This window comes from Protopterus annectens, chromosome 3.part0, assembly GCF_019279795.1.
Source record: "Protopterus annectens isolate FY-2018-M chromosome 3.part0, PAN1.0, whole genome shotgun sequence".
In the NCBI taxonomy this organism is placed as follows: domain Eukaryota; kingdom Metazoa; phylum Chordata; order Ceratodontiformes; family Protopteridae; genus Protopterus; species Protopterus annectens.
The window spans coordinates 1,925,579,839-1,925,595,261 of NC_056731.1; the positions used below are offsets into that span (position 1 = coordinate 1,925,579,839).

General features: G+C 36.9%; 1 protein-coding gene across 1 annotated transcript in view; it reads left to right on the top strand.

The window, feature by feature from the left end:
• Positions 1-15,423, top strand: part of LOC122797185 (serine-rich adhesin for platelets-like) — an 801,622-nt gene that overhangs the window by 404,295 nt on the left and 381,904 nt on the right. Inside the window, exon 2 of the mRNA XM_044066008.1 lies at positions 804-10,412. Coding sequence (XP_043921943.1) covers positions 804-10,412 — 9,609 coding nt within the window. The remainder of the gene's footprint in view (positions 1-803; positions 10,413-15,423) is intronic.

Genomic DNA, 15,423 nt, shown 5'->3' on the forward strand with positions numbered 1-15,423 from the left:
AAAAGACTATGTCATGGATGGTAATAGAGTGACCTGAATGGGCTAGTGCATGTGTGGCCTTATAAGCTAGCCTCTGCTTTCATATTTTATGTGCAGATTGACACACATTTAGCTTATGAAAGAATATAAATTCAAGAATAGTCAAGTATGATGTCAGTGGATTTGAAGGAAGAAGCAAATTTATCTCATAAATCAGGTTGATCAATTCCAGATTGTATTTTAGTCTGGAGCACAAAAATGCATAATTTACGTTTTGTTGGAGCTGAGAATCAGATTATTTTCATTTCTGTTAGAGAAGACAGCAAGATCTGTATTTAGTAAAATGATCACTGGCATAAAAGAAACTATGACAAAAGGAAATGTCAGAAGAGAAGCACCCCCTAAGACAGATCATTAAAGTAAAACAATGTTTAGTAAAGACATGTATATATTGGCATCTATGTCTCTAATGGGCACAGGCAACCTGTGAATGGTTCATCTCCCAGGTCCCTGCTTGTAAATGTTTCATCTCCCAAACCCCTGCTTACACTTATCAAGGGTACCGGAACTTGTTAGAGATTTGGGATGCATGGCTATGCTTAAAAAGGCCCTTGTGGTCATTAGCCTAATAAACACCTATGAACCTATGAACCTTTGATATGTATACATGTATACATATATGTATTTAAAAATAACTATGAAAAAATGTTGCAGCTAATGAAACTAATGGTTTTATTTCTGTCTCTTCCCCGTCCTGTTTTGTTTCCATACTTTCTTATTTTCTATTTTTGTCAACTCTCTTATCATTTTCTGCTCTGCCATAGACAAGTCGCTTAATGTTTCCTGTGCTTCAACACCTAGTGATGATAATTCTTCTCCAAAACTCCCAATGACAGCACAAACTCCTCAAACCAGTAATCCCATATGTAAAGCTGTTGATGCTGCAGTATATTACACAGCCAGCTCACTCCATCATCAGACAGACAAAGGCGACAGACCACAGCCTGAGGGGGCAAGCTGTGATTCAGGAATTGACAGCCCCAGTATTAAATTTCCACCAGTTACATTACATACTCCAGCAGATCCATGCAGCCCTAAAGAAGCAGAAGAATGTAGTGAGGGGAAACATTTAAAGTTACGTCAAAGTACAGAGGCATTGGACAACACAAGGAATGCCAGTATTCCTGACACTAGGATAGTTATGGGAGAGGAGACGCAGCTCAGCAACATGGAACAAAATGCAAACAACCCACTGGATAACTTGGCTCAGGATGTTAAAAATTTCCCTCTTGACACAACGGACTTAGTGCCTATAAATACCACTTGTGTGGTACCAACCAGCACCAATATGGGCACAAGCGCTACAGTAAGTGGCAAAATGTCAGAACAAAATGTCGAATCAGCTATTGGTGCTGGAAGTAAACAAGATTTGGGGACATTGCCTACTGCAAATTTTAGCAAGGAATTAAAAGCCATGGAATTTGCAGAAGGCTATTGTGTTAAGCTTTCTGATTCTTTACAGTCAGAATATAAGGAAACAGAAAAAGAGTGCACTAGAGAAGAACATTTATTATCTCAGGGAGAAACTAGGAATGATGTGCCTTCATCATCTTTGGAATTTACCAAAGAAGAACTGCACTTTGATAATATTTTAACATATTCTCATATAAAAGAGGATAAGACTACATGTAGCATAGATCCTGATTTATATTTCACAGCACCATCAACTCCTACTAGAACAGTATATTCACATCTCAGAGATTTCTATATAAAATCAGACTTACATGAAGAGCAGATTGACTTCCTTGGGGAGCAAGGATTATCTTCTCCCACTGCTGAGCAAATTGTATTCTCAGAAGAGGAAATACTACCTTCCCCTCCAACTTCCCCATCAGGGTCTTACATAACTGCTGAGGGTGGAAGCTGGACATCTTCCTTTACTTCTAGCATTTCCTCTTCCCCCTCCCCAAACCTAATAGCTGAGTCTGAAACAATGGAAGTTCCAGCCTCTTTTGTGGAGTCACTTTCAGAATTTGCAGATGAATTAATGGAAGAATCATTAGGAAAACACACACACTCATATCACCAATCTAATTTAAGGGAAGTAGGAGTCGGTACAAATACGAAGGAAGATGGCCCAAAGAAAACTGAGTGTAATATGCTGCTATCTATTAAATCTAATATTCAGGGGGAAGAAATTGCACAAAAAGGTATGGAATTAAATGAGCAAGCTAAGGTGTCACATTTCTCAACATCTTCAGAATACTGCACTAAAATGGAATTGATTAAAAATCAGGATACAGCATCATTAGAAACTCCTGAAAATTCTGTTCAGGAGTCAAGTGAGGAAGAAAAGGAGCTACATGAACATTTCTTATGTTATAGTTCTAGTGAAGATCAGACCATGCATCAAGGTACTTCTGATCATCTTTCTGTAAATATTATTTCTACACCAAGCAACCATGAAGCGTGTCAGATAGAAATATCATCACAAGACAAAACATCTGATTTATTTTCTGATCAGTCGCCAACAGAACCTAGCACAATGTCTCAGTCCACACTGGTTTCTCAACTATTACACAGAACTCATGTCTTAAATAACAGTTCTCCACTTGAAATTTCTATCAATAATTCAGATGAAACAAACAATGAATTCATGATTCCAGCAAGTTTTCTGCCCTTTCAAGGTAGTTTAATTTTTGCAGCAGACTCTGTAGAAATTACAATGCTTTCTACAGCTGGAACAGTTGTAAGTGAGGATGCAAGTGGAGTAACAGATAGTCTAATTGAAGATGAGAGTTCAGAATCCTTCTTGCAGTCATTGTCTGATAATTCAATTAATGAAGGTGTGGATGAGTCTTTCGCTTTTCAGGATGATACTTCTGAATCTTCAGCATCAGTTTCATTTGATGGAGATGAAGATGAAAGACTGTACAGCACAGAGACTTATGCCATAACAGATGGTACTGACGAATGTGTAAAAGAGACATATGGAATGAACCAGGATTTATCAGAGTCAGGAAGTGAGAGTGAAATGGAAATATCAACTGAATCAAACATCTCTGAAGATGAAAATGAATCATTTTCTACTTCTGACAATGTCATAAACAATATTTCGTGTGATACAGAGGAGCTCAGTTCGAAGGAAAAAGAGTATAAAATGTCAAATGTGATGGGAGAAGAAACCAATTCTGAGTATTCCTTAGAAAACGATTCACATGACAAACATTCTTTCACTTTCACAGCTAAATCAAAGGCACCAAATCTATGTGATACAGGTATGTTACAACAGCAAGGAATTTTAAAAGAATCTATTGAAGGATCACTGGGAAAGGCTTTAAATGTGGATGTACAATGTGATGAGCATACCAGAAAAAAAGATGACACATTTTTTAATATAGTAACAGTGCAAGAATCATCACCACTTTTGGCTGAAGAGATTCACAAGGAACAGCCAATCAATATGAAAGCAGTCCTGAGTGAAAAACACAGTCCTGTTTTGCAAGGTGTGCTGTCTTCATTTGAAAAAGAAGCACAAGACTTTACTAGATGTGACAATCTGCCAAGTGCTGTCAAACATAAAGCAGAACATTCAGACAGGGATAACAGTCATATTTCTTCACAAGCAGAAGCATGGGAAATGCCCTTCAATATCTCGAATGATGATATTAGGACTCCAACAGGTACTGAAGCACATATGGTATCAACAAATGACTCAGATGGTGGCAGCCTGACATATATTGATTCTGACAGCAATTTAGAAAATCAGTCAATGAGAGATAGAGATGAACGGGGCTGTAATTCACCAATTGAGACAAATCAGTCGACTCCTTCTTCCCATAGTGAGCACTTATTTGTTTGCAAACAAACTGAGGTGGACAGCATGCATGCAGATGACTACAGTAATGAAAGCAATGATTTTTTATCATCCGAAGGAACTGAAAAAGAAAACAATTCTCACATGAAAGATAGTGTTCATACCTTTTCACACTTGGCATCATCCGATATCTCAAAAGAAAGTTTGCAAGATAATGCACATACTTTTTCCACAACTGATGAACTAAAGAAACAGATAGTAATTATGTCGGACATTAATGTAAACCCAGTGAGTAATCTGCAATATGGCACATCTGCCATTTTAAATGCTGAAGTAACTCCAATAAGAGATAATGACATAATAAATAAGAGTTCCCATTCTGCAAAAAGTGTAAGTGGGGAAATCTCAGGGGCTGTCTCAAAATGTAGCAACAATACACCTTTAAAAACCAAGACATGGACAACAGACAAAGATGCCTCCTATAAAGAAGAAAAGGAAAGCTTAGTAGCTGATTCCAAAGATAGTTCACATGTCATTCCAGACACTAGAGCATGTGAACAGTCAATACATGGTTTTCAAGATGATCATTTTGTTAGTTCAGAGGACTATCACATGCAGGCAAACCATCTAAAATATGATACCACTGAACCTTTAGAATCCGTAGAATATATGCAAGCAAAAGCTGATTTAACTATGAAAGGAATTGAAACTACTGTTGATAACCCAATGTATAAGATCAATCTTTATTCAGAAATGAAGATTTATGAAACACCAGAAGAAAACATTATCACTACAACAGATGTGGGCTCAGTAACTGCTTCCAAAGACCTTTCTTCTCATGCTTCTTCTTCTTCAGAAGAAGAAGAAGCAAAAGAAAAATTGTTGCATGACCTACTAGATGGCACCTTTGGTTATTTTTGTCATGACAACATTCAAAGCTCAACAGGTGACTCAGGAGTTAAAAGTGATACTCCTGGAGATACTAAAGTGTATGAAAAACTTGTAGATGATTTAAAATCTGGTAGCATTATCCCTGCAGATACTGAAGTTTGCAAAATATCAGAAGTATCAAACACTGAAATAGTGACAAACATTGTAAGAGATATAAATGGCAACTCCGATATTTCTCCTGAGAAAGGTGCAGTGGAGTTGTCTAATTCAAACAACAGCAAGACATTTGTGTTACAAACCAAAACACAGTTAGGATCACTGAATAAGCTAAAACATAAGACAAACAAAAAGAATACCAGTGGCAGAACATGTGATATACAGTCAACTAAAGAAACTGAAATGTATAGAAAAATAGTTATTGACGGCAATACAGATGCACTTTCACAAACCATAACTAGCAAAGAATCATTGCATTACTCAGAAACTAATGTGAGTGAAAATGATGTAGAAAATTTAAAAGAAAATGTTAAAACACTGGAAAACTCAACAGATCACTCAGCTATTTATACAGATGCCTCTCTATGCAAAGAAGCAAACCTAAGCCCCACAGAAAGTGGTTCAGATAGTTACAATGCCTTACAAGAAAGTACAGTACTTTGTACATCAGATGATACTAATGCACTTTTACCTACTGGAATGCTTGAAATTTTAGTGGAAGAACATCAGCATGATAAACTTGCAAATCTACAAAAGGAACTTGAAGAATGTCTCATAAATTATTCCCATAGTGAAAGTACAAGTAAATGTGTGGCTAAAGACATAGATAAGGAGTCAGAAAATAGCTCTAAAACTAATACAAGTGACACAAACCAAGTCACAATGATACACACATCTGTAACTGATTCACAAGATTCCGGGTCTTTATCCTATTGCACACCTCTAGAATCATGCAATTCAGAACATCATGATAAAATGCCTGTGCGCAACACAGCGTCTGTATCGGTTCCATGCACACATGCAGCTGTGCACGTCACTGAAATTCCTTCATATAACAAGGATAACAATATCTCAAGAGGTTATATAGAAAGCAAAAGTACATCTGAAGATTATATAAAAGTCCATTGTCAACTTGATTCCAGCAATGTTAGTTCTAAAATCACAGAAACCACCAATAACCTTAATATTTCTCCTGGATATCCTAATGAACCTATGAAAAATCTTAACAGTTTAGCAGAACTTAGTCCTTCTGAAGATGATAAAAACAGTGCAGAGCAGCTCGTTGTACCATGTGAAGAACCAAGAGGTGCTGAAGAAGAATCAGACAGCAACAACTTGAGTGACACCAGTGAAAAGTCAGTCGATCATATTCAAAACTCATATAGCAGTAATATGCCTTGCACTAATACAGAAACTGCAGTCCCCAGACAAACACTACCCGCATATAAGAAAAAAAAAACAATAGATACTGTATCCTCTGCTGATGAAATAAATGTAGAACATGACAATGTTAGAAAAAGATTAGATGCTGACAGCAGAAAAAAGGCAGAAAATCAACCCCAAGACTTTGGAATAAAGCAGTTTGATGATACTAGAACAGAAATAGTTGAACAATTCATAGAAATTACTAATACATCATCCATTATTATGAATGAAGTCCCTACATATCCTGAAGAACAATCGTTCACTGATAGTCAAGTTAAAGTGGATGAAAAACATGCAAACTTTGGAGAGACATCATTATCTGGTGATCTAGCAGAAGCAGAAGCAAAAGAAGAAGAAGATGATGATGATGATGATGATGAAGTAGCCCTCAAAGAAAAGACATTCACAGAGACTCTATATGAAACAGATGAGCAAACCACAAATAAAGATCAGTCATTAACTGATGATCCATCTCAAGTAACACAAGAATTTCCAGAGGATGCAAACATGTCACACAGTAACAGCCAAAATGAAAAAACAAGGTATCCCACTAAGCTCAAAGAGAAAACAATAACTGATAGCTCAAACAAAGAGGAGAAAATAACTGCAGAACCTGAAGGCAAGCTATTCATCAGTAGTCTGACTGAAAGAAAAGAAGAGCAAATTTCATTTGATAACATAACTTCAGTTGGAAAAATGGCGGTCAGTGATAGATCACATGAGGAAAATCAAAAAACATCAAATATTGGAGAAAAATCATGCAGTGGTAGTCTATGTGAAGTAGCTGAAGAGCCAAAAGAGCTTGAAGAAAAGTTATTGACTGATGGCCAAAATGAACTGCATAAAGAGCCCGCAGATTCTGAAAACATATTGCTGAATGATAGCCCATCTGAAACAGATGATGATGTCGTAGGCAGTGAAGAAAAATCACTCAGCAGTAATCTAGTTGAAACAGATAAAGAGGGTACAAGCTTTGGACAAGTATTAGATAGCATTCAGACTGAAGCAGATGAGTCTTCAGCCCTAACAGAAAAAACATGCACTGATAGTCCAAATGAAGTAAATGAAACATCAGGAGAACTAGGAATTAATTCATCGAATGATGGTCCGAAGAGAGCACAATCCACAGATCTTGGGGAAAGGCTCTACAGTGATAAGCCATCTAAACAAGGCAAACAACCTCCATACCTTGAAGAAAAATCAGTTTCTGATATCATCACTGAAATGAATGAAGAGCTCATAGACCATGAAAAAAAGATAGTCCCTCTAATTTCTGCTAAAACACAAAAGGATTCTTGTGATCTTGTAAGCATGTCATCTGTGGATAAAAGTCAAGAATTCACAGACCATGCAGAAATGTGTAGTGACATGTTAGATGAAACGGACAAACAGACATCATATCTTGACAAAACTGTGTTTACAGATAGCCTAGCTAAAGCATCTGGAAAGAAGTCACTCAGTTGCAGACCATCTGAAACAGACGCAGAAGTAAGTAATGGAGAAAAAACATTCAGTGAAAGTTCCACAAAAGCAAATAATGAGTCAACAGACCCTGGAGAAAATATACTCATTAATAATACAAATGCAGTATTTGAAAATCCTATCGACAAAGGAGATAGATCATTGTCTGACAGTCCAACTGAAACAGATGAAGACCCATCAGACCTCAGAGAAAAATCCATCACAGACAGTCTAACTGAATCTGATGAGGAGCCTACAGACATGGGAGAAATGCTGTACAGTGAAAAGTCTGGTGAACATGATGAGGAGAGTGCATATCAGCAAGAAAGTATGGCTAGAGAAGGTGAACCTCAAAAACTCATGAATGTTTATTCACATCTTGATGACTCACATGAAATAAAACTACAGCCTGCATATCTTAAAGAAACCTCATTTGCTGCTATTCCAGTTACAGCTGAAAATCTCTCCATAGATCTTGGAGCAAAGTCAGTCTCTGGCAGCAAGACTGATTTAGCTGAAGCACCCATAGGTAGTGAAGAAATAGCATCCAGTGACAGTCCTGCTGAGTCAGACGAAGGCCAAACAAGCCTTGAAGAAAACAACTGTTCAGCTAAAGAAGATACAGACTCCACAAATTGTGAAGAAAAGTTATTCACTGACAGTCCTCGTATATCACACAGACAACCAACACACCATGAAGAAAAACTGCTCTCAAATAACTCAACTAAGTTGAATGAAAAGCATGTACAGCTGGAAGAAATACAAGTAACTGGTACCACAAAGGCAGTAGAAAATGACCTTACAAATCTCTGTGAAATCTTATCAGCACCCAAAGACATAACTTTGGAAAAGTCATATATTGTTGGTCCAAATAAAACAGATAAAATATTTACATTTCTTGAAGAAGCAGTCATCACTGATTGCCAAAATATAGCAAGACAAGTGCTCGTGGAATGCAGACAAACACCTTTTGATGAAAGTTTGGATAAAACAGATGAAAAGCTCATTGATAATAGAACATTAACCATAAACAACATGTCTGAATCAGATAAAAACACCACAGATGTTAATGAAAAGCTGCTTATTGTTAATTCAGATGAGACTGATAAAAAATCTTCTGACACAAATGGAGAACCTGTAGACAATGAAAAAATCTCAGTCATTGAAGATCGAGCTGAAGAGAGTGAAGAGCCCACAAGTGTTAAAGAAAATGAAAAAAATAAACTTGGCACAGACTATGAAAAAAAGTCACCGATTGAATGGATAGCTAAACAAAATCAAGAACTTACAGAAGTTGAAGGAAGATCATTTGCTGATGCTTCCACAAATGACACAGGTGTGGTGGTTAAAAACTTAGAGCAGGATCTTGTTTTGCAAAGTGCTACCCAAGATACTCAAAAGAATGAGACCCAAAAACATGCTGTCATCAGAGCCTGTGATGCTGATTGTTTTGATGAAAATAAGCCGAAAGAATGTGAAGATCAGCAAACAACATCATCACTCAGTACATGTGGTCCTAGTGCCACAGAGATTAGGTTAAAGGGAAAAAATGATGAGGGCAGCCAGGATGACATTGGTGAAACTGCATCTGCGCTAAAAGATGAGGAAGTCAATGACCAGGAAGTCCCTGCTTGTCAGTTACAGCCTGTAGAATGTAAAGAGGAATCTGTTACTTACCATGAGGACACTTCTCACCAGGAAATGGCACCTTCTCATCTGGAAACATGTCATACAGAAGCAGAATCTTCAAGTCGTGAGCTGCAAAAGTCAGACCATGAACACAAATTTGTTGGTGATTTACATGAGACCACTGTTGGTTTAGAGTTGGAAGAAGATCAAAAAGACCTCAAGGAAATCAACAAACCAGAAGAAATACACAACAAGTGTGTAGAAGCTTCACTGGATAGTATGGTTGGACACAACATGCAGAATGAACTAAATGATGATGTATTTATGGCTAGAGCAGTAGAGAATTCATTACAAAAAGGTGAAACACATGCCAAAAATGAAACTTCATTTGCAGAGGCTGTAGAAGAATATAAAGTTTCACCATCAGTTGCAGAAATTGTGCCCAGTACTTCTGCCAAGTGTTCTTTAAGTGTCACACCCCATTTTGGGTTCAGCCATGAACCTGAAAAAACAGAAGAATGTGCAAGAGAAATAAATGTAATATCTAAACACAGTCAGATGTTTTCTGAGTATGACAGATCAGAACAATTAGCTTCTATTATTGATTCAGAAACTCTTGAGATGAAAGATTTTAGCACGGTGGGATCTAAAGCCTCAGGAGAAACAACATGTATGAAAACAGAACAGGATGACACAAGTCAGCAGCTTATGACAGAGACACATTCACCACAAATTAAAGAAGAACTGCAGGACTCTGATGAATCAGAAGACATTTGTGAACAGTGTGAAAAACAAGTCAGTGACAGCCATGCCTTTGGTGTTCTGAGTTCTGAGGGATTGATAGACACTGAAACATGCACTTTCCCAGAAAGGCCAGCAGATGATCACTCTTCTTCGCTTACATCACAGCCTATGTTTCCTATAGGCAAGTCCCACACCCACCCTCCTTCCAACCACCATGCCGTAGACATTACTGAGCCACAATCTACACAGCCTTATGCATCAACCATCTCATCCTCATCCTCTTCCTCTTGCTCTGCCTTTGTTGAAATGCTTCCTAGTACATCATATTCTTCTCCACTCTCAGGTAACATAAAAGAATTAGCGAGTCCATCAGAAAGTTCAATTCCTGGAACATCTGAAGCAGAAGAAGCAGTTAGAGCTGAAAAATTCCATCCAGTAGCTCATAAAACAGAAGATGAAAAGTCGACAGGTAACTAAAACATTCCATTTTCTTTTTGTCTTGTCTGATAATTTATAGAGGATAAGCTATATTTTGTTCTGTAGTTTTGAAGTACTCCTTTTATCTTTGCGTTTTGTTTGTAATTATTTACATATTTTACTATTTACTTGTTGTGGACCACATTGCATGCCTTTTATCTTTGTTATTTATTTATTATTTATTTTATTGTTTACTTGCAGACCACTTTATTCCCAATAGGCATGGTCTATTTTAGGAAAGGTATTATAATCCTCAGCAAGAGTCTCCAGCTCATGCTATGAGATCCCCCAGATATTCTCAGGCAGCTAACGGATGTAGTACCACCAATATGTTCTAGGTCTGCTATGTGGAGAAGGGAGTTTTAATGAATGTTATTTTTTAAGCAAAATGTCCTTCATCAATGAACCTAGAAACTTTTATTCAGTAGTCCTGCTTTTTCATCATTTCCCTACCATCCCATATATTTTACAGCTGGGGTGAAGGTGGTATCTGCCTCCAGGTTATTCACAATCCCAGTACAAGATGAAATGGTTCCAGTCACGTTTTTATGTGCAGATCATTAAGTCTGTCAAAGGATGGCAAATGAAGAAAGCACCAACAATTCAGACCAAACAATTGATGTGGTTCAAACCAGTCACCCTCCGAATCATCATGGTTACCTCATTCCCACAATTTCTAGTTGACAAAGAACAGAGCTTGTGGGGGGAAAACTTTGGGTTCTAATCAGACACACACACACACACACACACACACACACACACACACACACACACACACACACACACACACACACACACACACACACACACACACACACACACACACACACACACACACACACACACCATGTGTATATATATATATATATATATATATGAGAAATGCTTAATCAATAATAATCAGTAATAAATATTATTATCCACAGTCTATTACAATAGTCAAAAGAAGTTTGCAACTCCTGAATTCACCCTTGAACCATCTCCCTGTTGCAGTTAAAAAGCAAAAACATCCAGTCCATATCAATGGAGGTATATATTACAAACATGTAGAAAGTCTCCCTCCTCAGCAATAGGCTCAGGAATATAACCAAAAATGAGGAGTCCTGGTTTCCTGAGAAAACATAACAATTCTAATATGGGCTCTTCTTTGCTCTTTTATCTATATAGATTTCTGATTGAGCTGCCTATTTTTTCTTCATCAGCTTGCAACCTTGCATTTCTAATCACCTTTCCTTCTCCAGTTTGTGTTAGTAGATTATTGTTATGTCTTCATGTTTGTTATACTTGCTGCTGAATGATTTTCCCATATCACTTAAGGTATCTCATTCCAGAGCCATTCTGTTTTTTCCTTTTGTTTGATTTATATGTTGATTTCATACAAAGGCCTGTCGCTTCCTTGAGGGTGGATTTTAAGTATCACTAATGTTACAAATTATGTCGATGTCTGCCTGCTTCATTTTCTAATGGTGTGCTTTCCTGAACTTCAAAACCTTCACTTTTGATTGACTGCATAGTTAAGATAATTGTGAATCTTACATTTTACTGATCAGCTGTTTCTAATGTTCTACTCACTTGGAAAACTGACTTCCTCTGTCACTGTGCACGTGCCCATTTACAAGTAGTTTCAGGTAGTAGCTGTCCAAGACCCACTTCTTCTAAGATATCAAGAATGATCGTGACCTAGATTTGGCTACATCTAACATAATCCATTTAACATAAGGTATAGTAAACCCTCATCGCTGGAACTTCACTTTTCTTATTCAGCCAGAAAATGTATTATCAGACATTTTCTTTTCCCCTTCTTCATACTGATGATAATTTCTGTAAACAACGTATGTGCAGACTTTGCTACTGTTTTTATTGCTCACAATACATCATCTTTTTCTTTTTCATGTTTACATTCTGCTCTTTCTTTTATTTTACCTCTCCTTTTCCTCTTATAAATTGTGTATCCAAAAGTTCTAGTATGTTTACCTCGCAGTCATGTTACTCTGTGTCCCAATGTTCTGTTATTGTGACAGTACTGACACTCTGTTCACTCACCAAATACATTGTACCAGGTAATGTTTTATATAGGTTGTGGGATATAATACAATTTTCTTTCCATTTTCTCATATATTGCCCATCCATTTTGCCTTGCTTTTTTAATTTCTGCATGTATGTGTATTTTTAATATTTTTATTGAAATATCTTGTAGAAAGAAAATGAAAACAAGAACCACTGAAAAACATATCCATAACATATTATATTATAAAATAATACGATAATAATACTATTCTAACTGTTCTAGATAACTCTATACATGTTTAAATATGACCAAGATATTAGCAATCTTGTAGAGACATCTAATATTGTATTATATTATAAAACAATATGACAGTAATAATCTTCTAACTGTTCTAGATAACTCTATACATATTTACAAATGACCAAGACATTACCAATCTTGCTGAGCTATCTAATATTGTGGAGAAATGCATAATTTTTATTATGATCCGCAGGACATAGCCATGTTCCAGTAATAATCTATCACTAAGACCCAGCCTGCAGGCTTCTTTTCCATAGCATGAAGTGTATAATAATGTAATTTCAAATATTCACTACATGTTTTCCCCAGCAGTAGCTGGTGTGAGGTTTTCCTTCTCTTGTATTCGCTATTTTGGGCATGAAGGAAGATATTAATGTCATAGTCACTTCCTCTTTCTTTCAGTCAATGTCTTTCTCCTCCATCCATAGTCCTAATGACTTCTAAGTACATGTAGATATTTTACCAACATTTTTTTCCCAACCCTTATTAGCCTATCCTCCATTTATCCTGAGCTCTTACACTTCCAAAACATATGAATCATACCCACATATCCAACATTTAGAACTATATGCTCTGTTATGCCATTGTGTTTTATTGTGGGTTGTATACCATAGGTTCAGACTCTTCACTTGTTCATCCCAGGTATATGGCAAATTCTTTTTTTTTCTACTTTTTAAGAGATTTAGCAGGTGCTAAAATCTTATGTTGTTTTAAAGCAGTATCTAACATTATATAAAATACAATTTGAGTCACCAGCTAATATTAGACTACCCGTCATTTAGGATTGACTAATCTCTAAATATTCTATAATTACTTTTGCCCCTAATCCAGGAAACCAATAAATATTAGCAGTTGGAGATATTTATTTATTAAATTATAATATCATTAAATCAAGCATGACTGTAGGATCAGAAGTGTAAACCAACAAATCAAAGCGATCACCACGGCTATTAACATGAAGTTTTAATAACAGGATAAGCACTTTCGCACAGTCAGTGCTTCATCGGATTGACATATAAAATAAGATAAAACAATGCCTTTATATATGACTGTAGGATCAGAAAAGAATATCTAAGTTAAGGCATAACTATACTCTTCCTGCATAGGATTGCAGCACATGTTTTTTTCTCTGTGAATGAAGTAGCTGCTATTAATTCATAGTCTTTATTAGTAAGAAATGTGATATCTTTCTCTAAGAGACAAGTTTCCTGAAGTAAAAATAACGTTGGCCTTGTTGAAATTTAAATATTTAAAAAATACTTGCATTTATTGGCACTGTTAATGCCATTGATATTAAGAGCTAAAACTTTTAAAAAATTAATATTTCATTACAATGTACAAATTGTTTGTTGGTTTAGAAAAGTCAACAAAAGTGTCAAAAGATAGTATTATAGATCTATATAAGAATTTCTTTGAAAAGGAAAATGAGTTTTCAAATGTTAAGTGCTCGCATGTAAAGTACAGCTTAGGAGAAGAATAAAAGAAATGATTGAAGACAGTAAAATAATTGTTAATTTTAAAAACAATCTAAAAATCCATGGATTCCTAGTCCTATTTAGTAACCTAAACTGACTAATATCTTTCCCAGATGATGCCTAGAAATCAACAAAAAACATTAAATAGAGTCTGACAAGATTATCCCTGGGATTCATGAAGCTCGGCGCAAGGACAGCGTTAGCCTTGCACCGACCGTGCGGTGTAGAGATGGTGCAGTAGCACCACATGCATATTAATGAAGGCACGCTGCCGTAACGGCCAGGTGCATAGGAAATGTGTACGAGTGCATGGGGCGTATCCAAGTGCTGCACGGAGGCGTGATCATGTCGGCTGCATACACGCAACCTAAAATGCTGACTAGTACAGCCTGGCTCCAATAGTAATCACTCCTGTCAGTGTCCGTGGATACTGAAATGTATGCAAAGCATACAAGACAACTTGCGAACACCACAATAAGAAGTAAACACAAAGGCACATAGCTGAACATTGAGTCCCCGTCCCTTGAACAAAGATATTTAAAACCCTGTGCCCGTATTCCATTGTAGTGTCGCTAGTTATATCAAGTGGAAGCAAAACGCATCGTGTTAGTGTGCTGCCAATTGCCAAGCCTAGCCCAATGGTATGGGTTACCACCTGTCCCACATTGTGAGGGACAGTCCCCCTCTAGGCAGGTGTGTCCATACCAAATTCATAATAAATGAGAAATGTCCTGCGATAGTAGGACATAATTATGTCCCATATGTTATGAAATAGTCCCATACAGTACGTATGTCCATATATAAAATACCTATATGTTACAAGAAACAGAATAAGCAAGTCAATGAAAGTGAATAAGGAATTACACCACCACAACAATAAAAGCTTGTATGTAGGCATGAAACTAAAGTACTATCCTTTGTAATGACTGTGGGTATGTGTTGGCCTGTAAACTCAGATGTGTGCCATGAAAATGTCCCATCCAGGTCATATGAAAAAGTGGCAACCCTACCAATGGTCAGAGCATTCGCCCAATATCTGCCCATTCGCCATCCAAGAAGTCCTTGTCAGGACGGCCCATAGATGAACGTGTATTACCCAGGTCTACCTACCATGTCATGAAAGATAAGTATTTGTGAGTACCTATGTGCGTGACGTACAGCATGTGGTTGATCTGAAATGTTAGTGTAGGCCTCACAACCATATTGGTCCACGAGATATG